Below are 17,117 nucleotides of genomic sequence, written 5' to 3'. Positions count from 1 at the left end.
TTGTATCTATTATTTTACAATTATAATGATTCAGACACAAAAAGTAGATGCATATCAATTAACTGCAGTGCCATTTTATATTCAAATGTTAATAACACTTGCATCGACATAACTAGAAAGATATATTTTCTTAAATTTGTATAAAATTTGATTTATATTGTTTGTAATTCAAGCCTTTCATTAAAGTTGATAATATATATATATATATATATATATATATATATATATATACTAGCTGACCCGGCAAACGCTGTTTCGCCATAAAAAATATTTCTAGTATAAAATATTTAGTATGAAAATATTTAACTGATTTCAAATGAGAAAGTGTGAAAAAAGCAGCTATTAAAAATATACCAAAAGTTTACCCACTGCAAAGCACGCCACATATAAATGTCCTTTAATAGTCTTTGCATTTGCCAACTTAATCTGAAACTGATTCCATTTAAATTGAATTGGCCCATTTAAAGTTTAAAGATTTTGATATATTATTACCATGCTTTTCATTAATTCAGTAATTATGTCAAAAATAATCAATGACTGAACCAGGGATAAAAACTGATTGAACTACTGAAATAGTTGTTAAAAAATAGGGATTGGTGATAAGAAAATAAAAACTTAGGGTTGTATGTATTTTTTAATGACAAATTATAAAAAAATAAGGGCGAACTACTCTCATCACCGATTCCCATATAAAATTTGATAAAAATCGGTAAAGTCGTTGTGGAGGAGTACGGAAACGAACTTTGTGATACGTAAATTTTATATATAAGATATGTAATATCAAAATGTTACGATAAAAAAATGAACACAAACACATTTTACAAGATTCGCATCAACAACAACAATAAATCCCTAATTAATACGGACGATAATAAATTTCAATTTAAATGTTTATTATTACATAATATATATTTTATGCACGTAAACAAATTGTAAAACGTATACATACTTATATGTATATATAATTTACACTCATAATAAATTTATTAGCAAGTCATTGTAAAAATGTAAAAAACATTTTCGGCTCACAACTTTGCCATAACAGATATTTTTATATAATTATTTTTATATAGTATAAATATGGAAAAATTTGACTGATAAAAAATTTAGTTAATAAAAAATCAACGAAATGACAATTCGTTTGCAAAGTCCAAAATTATGTCTTGTAAGTTAACTTGCTGAATCTCAAATCTTACAAGTCGATTATGTACACATACCGTAGGTAGGAGGTTTATGTAAGTTGTACTGTGTGCAAAATGCCACTTACACCTAGTTATAATATTTCTACTCCATTTCAACGTTGGACTATAATTTCCCAGAACCGGTCAGCCTCGTCATGAACCAGAACAGGTCGTTTTTAAATATATGTCACGTCGATTGTAATTGTTAAATAATTAAATGTGTCATTTATAATTATATAATCGGCTCTAATAAAAATGCTGGTAAGCAATCAGGTTATTATCAAGCAGAAATTAGAAGAAACTAGAAATACTAGGTACATAATTGACGCACATGGCGTTAAATTTTATTTAAATCATAATCACCTTTATAGTGAAAGATTGATGGTTAAGTCAATAGTAAATTGCACTGGAATTAATTTATATGTATCTGCTTTTATGTCTGAATCATTGTAAATGATTCAAAATCATTAAAAAAGTCCCTCCGTCCTTCAAATGTGGTCACCTTAGCCTTAAAGTGGCAAGATGCAATCTTTCGAAAATCGAAAATGAAAATTTTTGCATTTCTCGACGTTTTGAAGGTTTCTGAACATTTTGGCATACCTAAGACCGCTTGTTTTCGTCCACGTTTTCGGACACACGGATCAACCGATTTGAATGGTTTAAAAAACATTCGATCCCTATTGATAGGGAGATGTGCTGATTAGTTTTTGGCAAAGGCAGGTCCAGACGTTACGGAGATACGGAGCAAAGAGTGCAGAAAATACAAATCGAGAATGATCTAAAAAACATTCAATTTGTAATGATTGGGAGAAAAGGTGATTAGTTTTTGGCAAAGACAGGTCCCGCCATTTCGAAGATACAGAGCTAAATGTGCAAAAAATGGCAGTTTTTAAGTGAACTAAGAAGCGTCCGATTTGAATGATCTAAAAAACTTTCTGCTTGTATTGATAAAACAATTGCTTTCAAAGATAAGCAAATTTGTACATCTTTATTTATTTTTCATAAAATATTTTTGTAATTTTGGATTACAAATTCAAAAAATTACCCAGGCTAAGCACGGTCTAAGCGCCACTCTGGTACAAATGTTTACTCATGTGCGTTTAGACCGTTTATATACTGGAGCACTTTTCCAATTTTGTGAAAACTAATTGAAAAATGTGAAAATGCCGCCAAGCTAAGCACAGTCTAAGTGAAAATGTCGCACAGAATTATTTGCAAATGCGTATCCATTTAAATTAAAAAAAAATTAAGGATAGGACATTAAGCCTCCTAGGCATAATTATCAGGCTTATTAATTCAGGATTATAAATTAAGATTGATACACTTTCTAAACTAACTCCTTTTTTGTTTCAAAAATTTAAATTTATAAAAAATAATTATGTAAGTGTATGAATTCATCATATTTCTTTCATTATTTCGGACAGTCCATATCTCCCAGAATTTAGATAAATTAATTGAAAAAAATTAATTGATCATACAAAAAATTTAATAAAACAAAACGAAATATAGGTGGTGAAAACGACAAAAAATTAATAACTAGATTCCCATACGTTTCGAGTCCCAATTCGACACTTCTATAATGGATAAAATTACATAATTAATTAAATTTTAATCTAATGTTAATTTTATTCATTTTGTACTAAATTTGTGGAAATTTTTTAACACCAGGTTTGTCTTAATATATAATATAATATATAACAGGAATTGAAAATTTTTACATTTCTCGACGTTTTGAAGGTTTCTGAACATTTTGGCATACCTCAGAAAAAATGGATGTGTGTGTGTATGTATGTCGGCTAAGCACAGTCTAAGCGCCACTCTGGTACAAATGTTTACCCAAGTGCGTTTAGACTGTTTATATACTGGAGCACTTTTCCAATTTTGTGAGAAAACAAACTATTGAAAAATGTGAAAATGCCGCCAAGCTAAGCACAGTATAAGTGAAAATGTCGCACAGAATTATTTGCAAATGCGTTTAGACTGTGACTATGCAGGAGCACTTTTTCAATTTTGTGTAAATTAGGCAACTACTTTTTTTTTGGAAATTGAATTCGAAATGAAATGACGATTGTTAATGTTCTGAAGATAAATTGATTTATGATTTACATTTGATTTGCCCATTGTTAGACATAACAAACAAGATAGCAAAAATAATGAAACAATTACAGTATTTGTAATGATATATTTGAAAACGTTCAAAATTTCTCGAACATTTCATTACGGTACGGAAAGTTCTAGCAATTTGCCTTAAGGCACGATGCCATACACCACTAGTTTATCTATTATCTCTATTTATCTATTATCATGATGAATAAATTGATTATTATTGCCTACTGACCTTTGCGCCAATTTGGTGTAGGTGTCATCGTTTTGGGCGTGTAGCCTCGTGCCCATCGCCGTTTCGCAGATGACGTCCAAAGTGGCCGCACTCACGTACCCGAACATATCGACGGCCAATTCCTTATCGGCCACATCCCTTAATTTCTCCACCAGAATCTAGAAAATTGCAAACGATTGTAATATTATTATTACAGCCTCAACTTGACCTTTTCCACTCTTGGTGTATCTATAACAAATTACATTTAAATATATCAAAGTGCAAGATTCTTAGTTTTACACATAAGCGCGTTCCAATACTTTTTGATTATAAAATTTCTAACGCCAGCATTGATAGATATAATAAAATTTCCGATTTAGGTGTTCTATTTGATTCTGGTTTATTTTTCACAGATCATGTAACTGATATTTGTAATAGAGCACATCAATCTTTAGGTATGATACTGAGAAATTGTAAACAATTCAAGTCTACCAATGCACTTCTTTGCATGTACTATTCTATTGTACGTTCAAAATTAGAATACGGTTCGATTATTTGGTATCCTCATCAAATCAACAACTCTGATGCGATAGAGAAGGTTCAGCGAAAATTTCTGAAATACCTTTATTATAAAGCATATAAAATTTACCCTGAATGTGGCTTTGACCACAACACTTTACTAAAAGAATTTGGTATTCCTTCCCTTGCCTCACGTCGATTTATCTGTACAATTATGTTCTTATTTAAACTTTGCAATAATTCTATAGACTGTCCACTTATTCTTAACCAACTATCCTTTATTGTTCACAATTATTTTGCAATTATCCTACCCCTAAATCTAATTCTCTCTTAAATTCGCCAATTTTACTTATGTCCTCTAACTTTAACTTAATTAATAATGAAATAGATATTCACAACACTTCACCTAATCAAATAATCTCCATCTGCACAAGTTAACTTTTTTATTTTAATTTCAAATATCTAATTATTTTATCTTATTCTGTTTATAAATAATATTGGTACATTCTGCAGTATATGTAATTTTATCTTAAGCATTTTATGTTACTAACTATATATTGTAATTTTGTATATAATAGGTTGTCAAATATCTTCCTTCCGCCTTTTTGTATTAGAGCAAGAGCAACAAAGCGGAAGGGAGATAATTTAATTGTTATTCATTATGTAAAATAATTGTATTTTTGAGTCCTCTTGGAGAAATCTGTGGGCTTTATATTTAAATAAATAAATAAATAAATAAATAAATAAATATTGCTCCACCATAATAATAATAATAATAATAATAAATCTTTAAAGACCATTTTTTGACACTTTCGCTCCTCTATTTTTGTTTTTATGCATAGAACATTTTTAAAAGTAAAAATTCTTTATATACTCTAGCAACAATGTTAAATATTAAAATATTGTTTTTATCGCGTTAATTGCACGTCCTATTATTAACGCAACCTGAAACAACCCCTCGCGCCAGGTTAAATTCAAAATTGGCTTACTGGTTGGACGTGGGACATAAGAGGGTAGCAAATACCTTATTCAAATTATTTTTTATTACAGTGTTATTTTGCAAAATAGGTATATTGTGACCAATTCGATTATTCATTGAAATTCATGTAAATATTTTACACCATAATATGTTTATTATAACATCAATATAATTGATTTTTGAAAATAAGATTCTAAAAATAACGGATCTATCAGGCTTTAATCCAAAAACTCCTTCTGGAACTTTTACAAGATTCCAAATTTTCAAACAAGTTTATAAAGAATAAATTGGATATGAATCATTTCCAAAGTTCACTCTAGTGATTTAACTGAACACAATACAAAATATTATTTATGACATTTATGATTATTACTTTTAAATTTCCATTTTTATACTGTTACAATAAAAATAATCTCTTTTATTTATTTACTTTTATATTTTTACCCTGTTTTGTTGCTGGAAAACCGGAACAAATCCTTCCAGCACCTTCATATTAAATGCAGGACTCAAAAGCTTTCTTGAACTACGCCATTTACTAACTGAAAGGAAAAATACAAATCATATTATATATATATATATATATATATATATATATATATATATATACTTGCTGACCCGGCAAACGTTGCTTTGCTAAGTAACAAAATAGTAAATTTCAAACGAACAATTATCTGACTACTTTCAGTAAAACTGCCTTCTAATTTATCACTGTAGAAATGCGCTTTTTTATGTCTTTCAAAAATTTGTTATCTAGACCTTTTTACCCCATAGACGGGGTAACTTGAAACGACCAGGTGGCAAACAGGTTGAATGTCTTATTTTAATTTTAAATAAATTTTACAAAATAATTACATTTTGAACTAATGCTAAAAAACTATCAACGGAAGAAAATACTTTTATTATGGATTTTCAAAGATTACCGTTTTCAAATCAAGGTTATAGCTGGTTATACATCTTTTTCCCTCTACTTTCAAATATTGTTAAACAATGCTTAACTTTACTGGTTTTTGACACATCGGTGGTGGACCTTTTTAACCCCGGACCTTCATATATTACTATGTATTCGTCGATAAATTCTGGGAAAAGGTTATTTGACAAAATGTTCATTTGATTGTTACCAAATTTAGGTTCTGAATTTAACTAACATAAATAAAAAATAATATAACTGAGTATAGAACATCGTTCATCAACAATATTTGAAAGTAGAGGGAAAAAGATGTATAACCAGCTATAACCTTGATTCTCATGATCATGAAAAAATCCACAATAAAAGTATTTTCTTCTGTTGGTAGTTTTTTAGCATTAAGTTAAATGTAAATGTTATAATTTTGTAAAATACCTTTAAAATTAAAAGAAGACATTAAATCTGTTTACCATAGGGTAAAAAGATTTAGATAACAAATATTTGATAGACAGCAAAAAAGCACATTTCTACAATGATGAAGTAACTGGCAGTTTTACTGAACGTTGTCAGATAATTATTTGTTTGAAATGTCTAATTTGTTGTGATATAATTGGTTTGATTTATATAATATAATTAATATTTGCACAAAGTCAAATTTGAATTTTGTGCTTCGCCCTGCTCTAAATATATACTTTTTATTAAAATTACTTTAATTCATCGAATGTTACTTGAAACTTTTCGAAGAGCAGGTCAAAGAAGAATTACTTTATTCATTTTCTATCTCTCCTCGAAAAAATTTGAAAATTTTATATAAGCTCAATAGTATTATTTACAATTATACATAAAATCCCGAACCCAAAAAGAATCTGAAAGACTTGAAAGGTAATCAATAAGTCGAAATACCAAAAAAGACTTGGATTGGAATAAACCATGTTTTCTATAGATTATTAGTATTAATATTTTTGATTCTCTAGAAATTGTTTTAGAATATACCTTACTTAGCAAAGCAACGTTTGCCGGGTCAGCTAGTATATATATATATATATATATATATATATATATATTCAGTTTATTCTTACACGTGCACGGGTTTTGTAAAAACCAGTGCAAATAATAAAGCTTCGTTTTTAATTAGCATTATGTAGTAACATCTTTACTTTAACAAAAAAAGCTCAAACTTTCAGAATAAATGTAAAAGTTGTGTTATATTTGTATATAAATGAATTCAGTTAAATAAATTGCAAACCCATATTAAATTCTGCATTATCTATGTTTTATGAATTAAAAATATTAAGTTAATAATTATATGTTAGTTACAAATTAATAATGTTATTCACCTGGTGCTGTAAAAAGTCCATGACCGGTCCAGGGCTCTGAAAATCTGTATACGTCGCCTTTTTGCAGAGCTTTGTTCAAAACTATCTGAAAATATAGAAAAAAACTAAATTAAAATGAACTAGTGGTGTATGGCATCGTGCGTTCAGGCAAATTGCTGGAACTTCCCGTACCGTAATAAAATATTCGAGAAATTTTAAACGTTTTCAAATATAATATTACAAATACTGTAACTTTCATTATTTTTGCTATCTTGTTAAATGTAAATCATAAATCAATTTATCTCCAGAACATTAACAATCGCCATTTCATTTCGAATTCAATTTCAAAAAAAAAAAAATAGTTGCCTAATTCACACAAAATTGAAAAAGTGCTCCCGTATAGTCACAGTCTAAACACATTTGCAAATAATTCTGTGCGACATTTTCACTTATACTGTGCTTAGCTTGGCGGCATTTTCACATTTTTCAATAGTTTTTTTTTTCATAAAATTGGAAAAGTGCTCCATTACATAAACAGTCTAAACGCACTTGCGTAAACATTTGTACCAGAGTGGCGCTTAGACGGTGCTTAGCCTGGGTAATTTTTTGAATTTTTAATCCAAAATTACAAAAATATTTTATGGAAAATAAAAAAAGATGTAATAATTAGACCTTGAACGCGTCTCATCGAGGTATATGTTTCAAAGTGCAAAGTGCAATAATATACAAGAAATCGTATTAAGCGAGATCGTAATAATATTTATTTATTACCTGTATATCTTTCGGTTTGCACACAATGACATAAAGTTGATGTCCAAACCAAATTCGAAATGGCCCTTCACGTCCATAAGTTTCCATAAGCTTCACGATTTTTGGAAAAATATCTGAAAAAAAAAATTACAAAAAATATATATATATATATAATTTCTAATATATAATATAACTAGTGGGGCACATGGCATCGTGCCTTAAGGCAAATTGCAGGAACTTTCCGTACCAAAAATTATTTTTTTTAAAAAAGATTAACACTTTTGAAAAAAAATTACTCTGAAAAAATTAGATTTTTGAAAAACCATAAATTTTTGACAAAATTTGTTTTTTTTTTTGAAAAAAAGAAAACAAATTTGAAGGAAAATTTATTTAGAAATATTTTGGAAATTCTGAACTTTTTCTAAAAGTAATCGTACTGCATGGAGACAAAATGTCGAAGCGCGTAAGGATGAACATTGGTACGGAACCCATAGGAATGTAAACAAAATTTATACTTATTGTTAAAATCTCTATAAAATATCTGATAATTTGATGTGCATATGTCTAATGATCATTTTTGGCCGCCAAATGGCATTTTTTTTTACTTTTTTTTCTAGATCTCCGAAACCGTTAGACCTGCCTTCATGAAAATTTGATCAGTCATCTTGTCAATACAAGTAAAATGTTTTTTGAATTATTAAAAGTTACCATTTTTGGCGCTTTTTGCCCCGTATCTTCAGAACGGCTATACTTGCCTTCGTCAAAACTAATCAGCACGTCTCCTTATCAATACGAATCGAATGTTTTTTGAATTATTCAAATCGCTTCATCCGTGTTCCCGAAATCGTCGACGAAAATTTGCTAAAACATACATACACATACACCCATTTTTTCTAAGGTATGCCAAAATGTTCAGAAGGTTTTGAAACGTTAAGACATATAAAAATGTTCATTTTCGATTTTTTTGCGATTACTATAACTTGCCCTACGTTAAGTTAAAAATTAAAATAGGTAATATGTCAAAAAATATTGACAATGATATATACATTTATTTGCTATAACTCTGTGTACATTATTACTTTAAAAAATTCTAAAAAAAAACGCACAAGTTTTTGTATTTGGTATTATAGTAGATATAATATATTAAAGTATAACATACTAAATTGTTAGCGCTCTAGAACACATAAAACTATTTAGGTAAATTTTTAAAACTGAGCTCATTTTTTTTATTTTTATACCCAGTGACTTAATCTTCTTTCATAAAATTTTAAATATATTAAATTTTAGTATTTGATTTTGATGAAGACATACCAAAGTAAAATATTTTAAATTTTCAGCATTTTAAGACAAACGGAACTGTTTTATTACATTTTTGAAAATTGAATGAGACAATTCAATACACTTTCAATATATAGTACATTCTTCTATTAAAATTCTAAAATGCTTTAAAGTTTCTTCAAAACGATATTACTTTTAGTATTTGTTATCATAGAAATCATATTGAAATATAACATACTAAATTTTGGAAATTCTAGAACAAATAGAATTATTGTAGTAAATTTTTAAAACTTTGCTTACTCATTGTTTCATTTTTATATGTACAGAGCGTTAAGTACCTCTTTTATAAAATTGTAAATATCTTGAAAAATTTTAAGAAAGCTTTCAAATTTTAGATTTTATTATCTCAGTAAGCATGTAGAGTATAACATACTAAATTTTGAACGTTCTAAAACAAACAAAACAATTTTTAGCAAATTTCAAAAATTCTATTCTTACAGATGTCAAAATATATCCAATATCAGGATCAATTATTAAGTTAATATTTCATAAAGAGAATTTTTCTAAAAAACCTATAAATTTTTAAACTTGTTATAGTAGAAATCTTAAAGTGTAACATACTATAGTATAGTATTTATAAATAACCAGCATTCTTAAACCAATAGAATTATTTTAATATTTTTAAAAATTCGATTCTCAAGAAATTCTCTGGGCCAATTGTTAAGGGATTCTTTTATAAAGTTGTAAATATCCTAAAAATGTCCAACAAAACTTACAAACTTATAATATTCAGGTTATAGTAGACTTAATAAAGTATAACATACTGAAGTTCCAATATTCTAAAACAAACAGAACTATTTTTAGTAAATTTTTAAAAATCCCCCAAGAAGTAAAAAAGTATCCTTTCCCTTGGTCAATTATTAAGGGGTTCTTTTATAAAGTTGTAAATATCCTAAAAATGTCCAACAAAACTTACAAACTTATAATATTCAGGTTATAGTAGACTTAATAAAGTATAACATACTGAAGTTCCAATATTCTAAAACAAACAGAACTATTTTTAGTAAATTTTTAAAAATCCCCCAAGAAGTAAAAAAGTATCCTTTCCCTTGGTCAATTATTAAGGGGTTCTTTTATAAAGTTGTAAATATCCTAAAAATGTCCAACAAAACTTACAAACTTATAATATTCAGGTTATAGTAGACTTAATGAAGTATAACATACTAAAATTCCAATATTCTAAAACAAACAGAACTATTTTTAGTAAATTTTTAAAAATCCCTCAAGAAGTCAAAAAAGTATCCTTTCCCTGGGTCAAATATTAAGGGATTCTTTTATAAAGTTGTAAATATCCTAAAAATGTCCAACAAAACTCATAAACTTATAATATTCAGGTTATAGTAGACTTAATAAAGTATAACATACTGAAGTTCCAATATTCTAAAACAAACAGAACTATTTTTAGTAAATTTTTAAAAATCCCCCAAGAAGTCAAAAAAGTATCCTTTCCCTTGGTCAATTATTAAGGGATTCTTTTATAAAGTTGTAAATATCCTAAAAATGTTCAACAAAACTTATAATATTCAGGTTATAGTAGACTTAATAAAGTATAACATACTAAAATGCCAATATTTTAAAACAAACAGAACTATTTTTAGTAAATTTTTAAAAATTCCCCAAGAAGTCAAAAAAGTATCCTTTCCCTTGGTCAATTATTAAGGGATTATTTTATAAAGTTGTAAATTTCCGAAAAATGTCCAACAAAACTTACAAACTTATAATATTCAGGTTATAGTGGACTTAATGAAGTATAACATACTAAAATTCCAATATTCCAAAACAAACAGAACTATTTTTAATAATTTTTTAAAAATCCCCAAAAAGCCAAAAAAATATCCTTTCTCTGGATCAATATTACCTTCAGTTTTGCCCGCAAAATGAGCAGCATTTCCAATGAAAGGCCAAGCCTTAGGGCCTTTTAATTTATTTCCACTTTTCCGCAAATCGTTGTCGAAAAAAAATTTATATAATTTTAAAATCGAATAAAAACCAAAAACGAATAAAAATGTCACTAATAAAAAATTTGTGACCTCGAACAATTGCATTTGAAAATTTCTGTCCGATGTTAAATAATGGTTTGCGAGTTTTTTAAACATTTTGGTAAATAATAATATTAATAAATATACAATAATAATTTATAATATATAATTTAAAGCACTTAAGTCTTTGCAAAGTTTTTCTTGGCTTGATTTTTTAAACTTTCAGTTTTTTAACATTTAGTTAGTATCACAATTTATTTAATTTTTTATGTATAAAATTTAACAAAATAACTTGTAACACTTTTTTCAAATATTTTGTTCAATCTTGTATTTATTTAATATAATATTGATTTATATTTTTAAATATTTAAAAACATTTCATATCTGTGATGTATCTTTGAGAACGATTCGAACAATACTGATCTTTCTCAATGTTACAACTTTTTAACAACAATAAATTGTTTATACAAGTATTTGTGCAAATTTTATTCATACACACACACACACTATATATATATATATATATATATAAATAAATTTATTAATATATTCAAGTCAAGTGCAGTGTGTTATTTTATTTAAATTATACAACTTTTTTCAAACAAGTACTTCTCTCATTCATATTAACATAAACGAACACACACGTCCATACATCTATTTCATTCAGTCACTCTGAATCGTTTGACACCGAAATTCAAACTAGTTGGTATTGGTATTTTGTAATTAATAGTATATTGGTAATTAATTACAAAAAAAAACGGCTCGGTAGATTTTCACCTAAAACTAATCAGTATCATTCCCGAGTAATTGTCTCACAAAACTGAGAAATGATAGTCCTAATTGAGATACATCAAAGGGCTTTTAAATGTCTGAAATCGGTCCAGGAGTTTTTGAGAAAATGTCGATCAAAGGTCTAATTTTGACAAATGCCAAAAAAACGATACTAATTTTTGCAAACTTTGAAGAATTTTTAAAATTAAACGACTTGTCGTAGGGCCGTAATATTTTAGTATGATCTACAAGACTATGATATCTACCGTCAAAAAAAAATCATAAAAATCGTCAATTTTTTTTAAAGCCCTGTTACAAGAAAACGGCCCGGCCGATCTTTACCAAAAACTAAAATATTCCAGATTATTTAATTTTGTACAAATTTGCCGAATACCTCATTCATATTTATCGAATGGTTTGAAAGTTATAAATAATGTTATTCATAAATATCAATTTTTTTTCCTAACCAATTGCCCTTTGTGAGTATACCGTATAGATTTTTTTTATTTATTTATTATAGACAATTAGAAATACAATGTTACAGAAAATTGTAGCAGAATATAAGAATTGAATAATATTAAATCGTTCATTACGACTAGATACAATTTTATTGTTGTTATTTTCAATGAATATCATCGTCGAACATGACGTCGACATAATTGTTTGTAATTTTATTACATTACTATGAAAATATAATAATTATAAATATATTATTTAGCAATAACAAATCGATTAAAATTGATACGCATAAATATATCATTATTAACAAGACACGACATGACATCCTTTATTATTATAAAAAAAACAATTATAAGTATATAACTAAATTCGTATAATTTTCGTAATCATATCAATCTTTAAGAATGTCAAAATAACTTTAATTATAATTAAAAATTTAATTTATTTCCCTAATAAAAATTTAATGTTTTCGCCAGACAATCCGATTTGAATGATCCAAAAACCATTCAATTTGTAATGATGGGGAGAAGTGATTAGTTTTTGGCAAAGGCAGGTCCAGTCATTTCAAAGATACGGAGGTAAATGTGCAATAATGGCAGTTTTTGAAAGAACTAAGCATCCGATTTGAATGATTCAAAAAATTGTTTAACAATTGCTTTTGGGAAAAATATTTTTTTTAAATTTTTGTTTTTTTTTTGCATTTTTTTTATAAGTTGAAAATAAGTCAAAATTTAATTTGAATTCTGGCTGAAGTTCTAGGGCTTACTTACATACTTTAAATAAATAATTTTAACTTTGCAATTCAGTTTATACAATTCTTATAAATATTAAGCAATGTTACTGTATTTATTTCCTCGAACATTTCGTTACGGTACGGGAAGTTCCAGCAATTTGCCTTAAGGCACGGGTTTTAATTTTAGATTTATTGAAAAGTTTCTTCATCTACCACATTTGGCCCTTTTCACGTTTTTAGAATTAATGTTAACAATAATTGATAATTAAAAAATCAACTTTGGACAAACTGTAAATTTTTCCCAGACCTTTGACGTCAATTTCGTGAACCAAATAAATCTACAATTAAAACGTGCCAGTACAAAAAAAATTAACGCCTTGGAACTAGAAATATTACCTCGCCCATCATGGGATTTCCATTTTTTGTTATAAAAAATTGAAAAATTTCCACACACTTTGCTTTGAAAGCTATAAAATGGAATTTTATCGATCCGACATTGAACATTAGCATACTTGATTGTCAATTAGGCAAAATGTTGTGTTATTGAGAACAAAATTAATTACTAATATCACTGATCGAAATTGGATAGAGACTTGTTCAAAAATTATTTGTTCAAATTTAATATTATATAAAAAACGATATTGCTTATCGAGCCTTCAGATATCAATCACAATGGAAACATTTGTATGTGTACAATTACCTATGAAATGGAGTAAAAAAAAAGAATACCGAATATATAAATGATAAAAAAAAATGTCTCAGTTTAATGAACTTCATCAGTTTCAATTCAAATGTTATTGATTTTAATAATAAACATTCATTCATTCATAAGCCAGTCGTAATAAATAATAAACTAGTTGGGGTTTATGGCATCGTGCCTTAAGGCAAATTGCTGGAACTTCCCGTACCGTAACGAAATGTTCGAGGAATACTGAATGTTTTCAAATAGATTATTATAAATATTGTAAAATTGTCTAATATTTATAAGAATTATATAAACTGAATTGCAAAGTTCAAATTATTTGTTTAAAATATATTAGAACTATAGTCAGAATTAAAAATAAAATCTGAATTATTTTCGATAAACAAAAAAAATTTTTTGACAAAAAAAATTTGAAACAATTTTTTTCCCAATATCAATTATTTTGTTAAAACAAGCAAAAAGTTATTTGAATCATTTAACGCTTAGTTCACTCAAAAACGGCCATTTTTTGCACATTTAGCTTTGTATTGTCGAAATGGCTGGGCCTGCCTTTGCCAAAAACTAATAAACAATCCTCCCAATCATTGCTAATTGAATGTTTTTTAAATTATTCAAATCGGATACTCCGTTCTCTCAAAAACTCGATTTCTATTTTCTGCACTCTTTGCTCTTGATCTCCGTAACTGCTGGACTTGTCTTTACCAAAAACTAATCAGCACATCTCCTTATCAATAGGAATCGAATGTGTTTTGAACCATTCAAATCGGTTGATCCGTGCGCCCGAAAACGTGGACGAAAATTTGTATCCATAAATATAAATATAATATAAATATAAATACACACACACATCAATTTTTCTGAAGTATGCCAAAATGTTCAGAAACCTTCAAAACGTCGAGAAATACAAAACTGTTCAATTTCGATTTTAGGACGATTACAATAACTTATCCTATGGAAGTTAATAATAAATATTTCAGACCTCTCGTTCCAAGCTCTAAGTAAAGATATATATATTTCATATTTTGGCAAAATAAAATACAAATAATAATAAATTGGAACATTTCCGTAGATGTTTTCTGTTTTAATAACAAATGGTCTATCAACAATTGCATCATTAATTAATTAGATATGCTAATTAATTCGAACACGGAAATTTTATGAATCACAATAATCTTTAGTTCCATTTTAAAATTATTATGTACATAAAATTAATAATAACGCAAAAAACGATTTTTTGATAAAATATTAAAGATTTAATATAGCCTACCGGCCTAAAGGTACCTGTACTAAAAGAGTTAAAATTTTATTTAAAAAAAAAAAGATTTTTGTTCTCGACTAATATTTATTTATATTATTTGAAAATCGTTCAGATCTGCAGACGTTCTGGTAGATTTTATCAAAACTGCAAATTGTTTGAAAATGCTACAAATCATTTGAATTTATTGAAGTAAAACTTCTTTAGGCGCGTCTGGGGTGTAAATCCGTACAAATGCAACGGAAGCGATTCGTCACAAGCTCTCGATGTTATCATTTTTATACGGGTCGATTGTGATTGGTCGTCGTATTTGTGCGAGGCTTTCTTGTATATGTGACTTTTTATATTTTATTATATTTATTTATACGTGCTTACGTCACCGAAAGCGTGAAGCATTTTGTTGATTTTTCGATGTTACTTGTCATTACATTTTAAGGTTGAATATTAGTACAAATCTTGAGTTAATAAAAAAATGTCTGGATTCGAAGAATATTTTATCATATCCCCCATAAATAATTATAGTGCAAATAATAAAGCAAATGAAAAATCTGTGCCGTGTAAGAAACGTAAGTTTATTGAAGTAATTTGTTTTATTCGTGCTTACTATATATTTTGAGGTTATTAAAAAGGAAATATGGGCATATCTACTAATTTGTCAACAACTTGTCAGCAGTCTCTGCTAAATGTAATTAGTTTTATAGATTGCATAATGAAAATGAAAAAATAAAATAAAATAGAAATTATTTTTATATGCAAGACAGATACTACAAACGTTCAAAGAATAAAACAGTATCACCAGCGAAAAACTAAAAAAAGCAAACAATCAATGATTGTATGTTAATTTTAGTTACATGAAGTTCTTCAAACACAATTACATGATGAGTGAAATTGTGAACACAATATTTATTTAGGCGTTGTTTAACTTAATAATTCCCTGCATTTTTATAGATATTAGAGCAGTGCAGCTTTATTGTAACATGCTGAAGATATATCTTTTTCAGAATTATATCTCAGACTCTTTTGGAAGTTTAGAGAAAGACTACATGTTTTTCGTTTATAATGGCTATTAAGTATTACACAGTTGCATATTTTTATAAATAATAAAGAATAAATTGATATTCAGATTTATTACTTACAACAATAGTTTGTGTAGTTGTGTAACATTTATATACAGGATATACTTTATAATGTACATCTATACAGTTTATTCAATGCTAGTGTTAAAGAAATTATTCAAGATTGTTATATTACAGCTGTCCACTGTGCGAACAAATATTATAGAATTTATTAATCAACAATTACTTTTTTTCTCTATTAAAGGCTCAAGTCCTAGATGCTAATTCCAATGGCAAACCGATCCCTAATAAAGAGATTTGTTTATAACATTGTCAAGTATAAATATAGATAATTCCCAAATGATTTAAACACAATTTTGTCCATTTTAAGGCGACGACAGGACGACAGGACGCCCATTATATCATATTACCTAGTTGTTTGTGGCAAACGCCGCCACAATATATTACATCTATTATAATCTATGCAATTAAAATTAATTATGCAGCATTCATATATTTTATATAATTGGATATAATCAACACTCGTTCGTATAAATTCTAGTCGATAAATCCTTATAACGAAACTAGAAGCCGTTGTTATTCTCGAATAAGGCGATTTGAAGAGCCACAAGAAATAAATACCTATATATATAATAGGGTGGTCCTTAATATGGACATTTACGAATTTCCTTGCACCCAAGAGCTCAAATGGTTCCAAATTGAAGAAAAACAATTCTCTGAAAGTTTTAGCTCTTAATATTGTCTTTTAAATAGTGCGCAATTCAATCAAAGTTTTGGTATGGAAATAGCATGAAAAAATCCAATTTTCAATAAAAATTGACACGAATTTTCACTTTT

The 17,117-nt window shown here is 27.5% G+C and overlaps 1 protein-coding gene across 1 annotated transcript in view; it reads right to left on the bottom strand.

Annotated features, from left to right (window-relative positions):
• Positions 1–17,117, bottom strand: part of LOC113389840 (cytochrome P450 4C1-like) — a 54,694-nt gene that overhangs the window by 7,299 nt on the left and 30,278 nt on the right. Inside the window, exons 3-6 of the mRNA XM_026626843.1 lie at positions 7,988–8,100; positions 7,238–7,322; positions 5,441–5,535; positions 3,520–3,677 (exon numbers count right to left, since the gene is read on the bottom strand). Coding sequence (XP_026482628.1) covers positions 3,520–3,677; positions 5,441–5,535; positions 7,238–7,322; positions 7,988–8,074 — 425 coding nt within the window. The 5' untranslated portion in view covers positions 8,075–8,100. The remainder of the gene's footprint in view (positions 1–3,519; positions 3,678–5,440; positions 5,536–7,237; positions 7,323–7,987; positions 8,101–17,117) is intronic.

The sequence above is a fragment of the Ctenocephalides felis genome, unplaced genomic scaffold (assembly GCF_003426905.1).
Source record: "Ctenocephalides felis isolate EL2017-DRISC unplaced genomic scaffold, ASM342690v1 CF-g0.4_SCAFFOLD_03573, whole genome shotgun sequence".
Classification (NCBI taxonomy): Eukaryota; Metazoa; Arthropoda; class Insecta; order Siphonaptera; family Pulicidae; genus Ctenocephalides; species Ctenocephalides felis.
The sequence above is the reverse complement of the archived record's forward strand: the minus strand, read 5'-3'. Positions and strand labels throughout refer to the sequence as shown.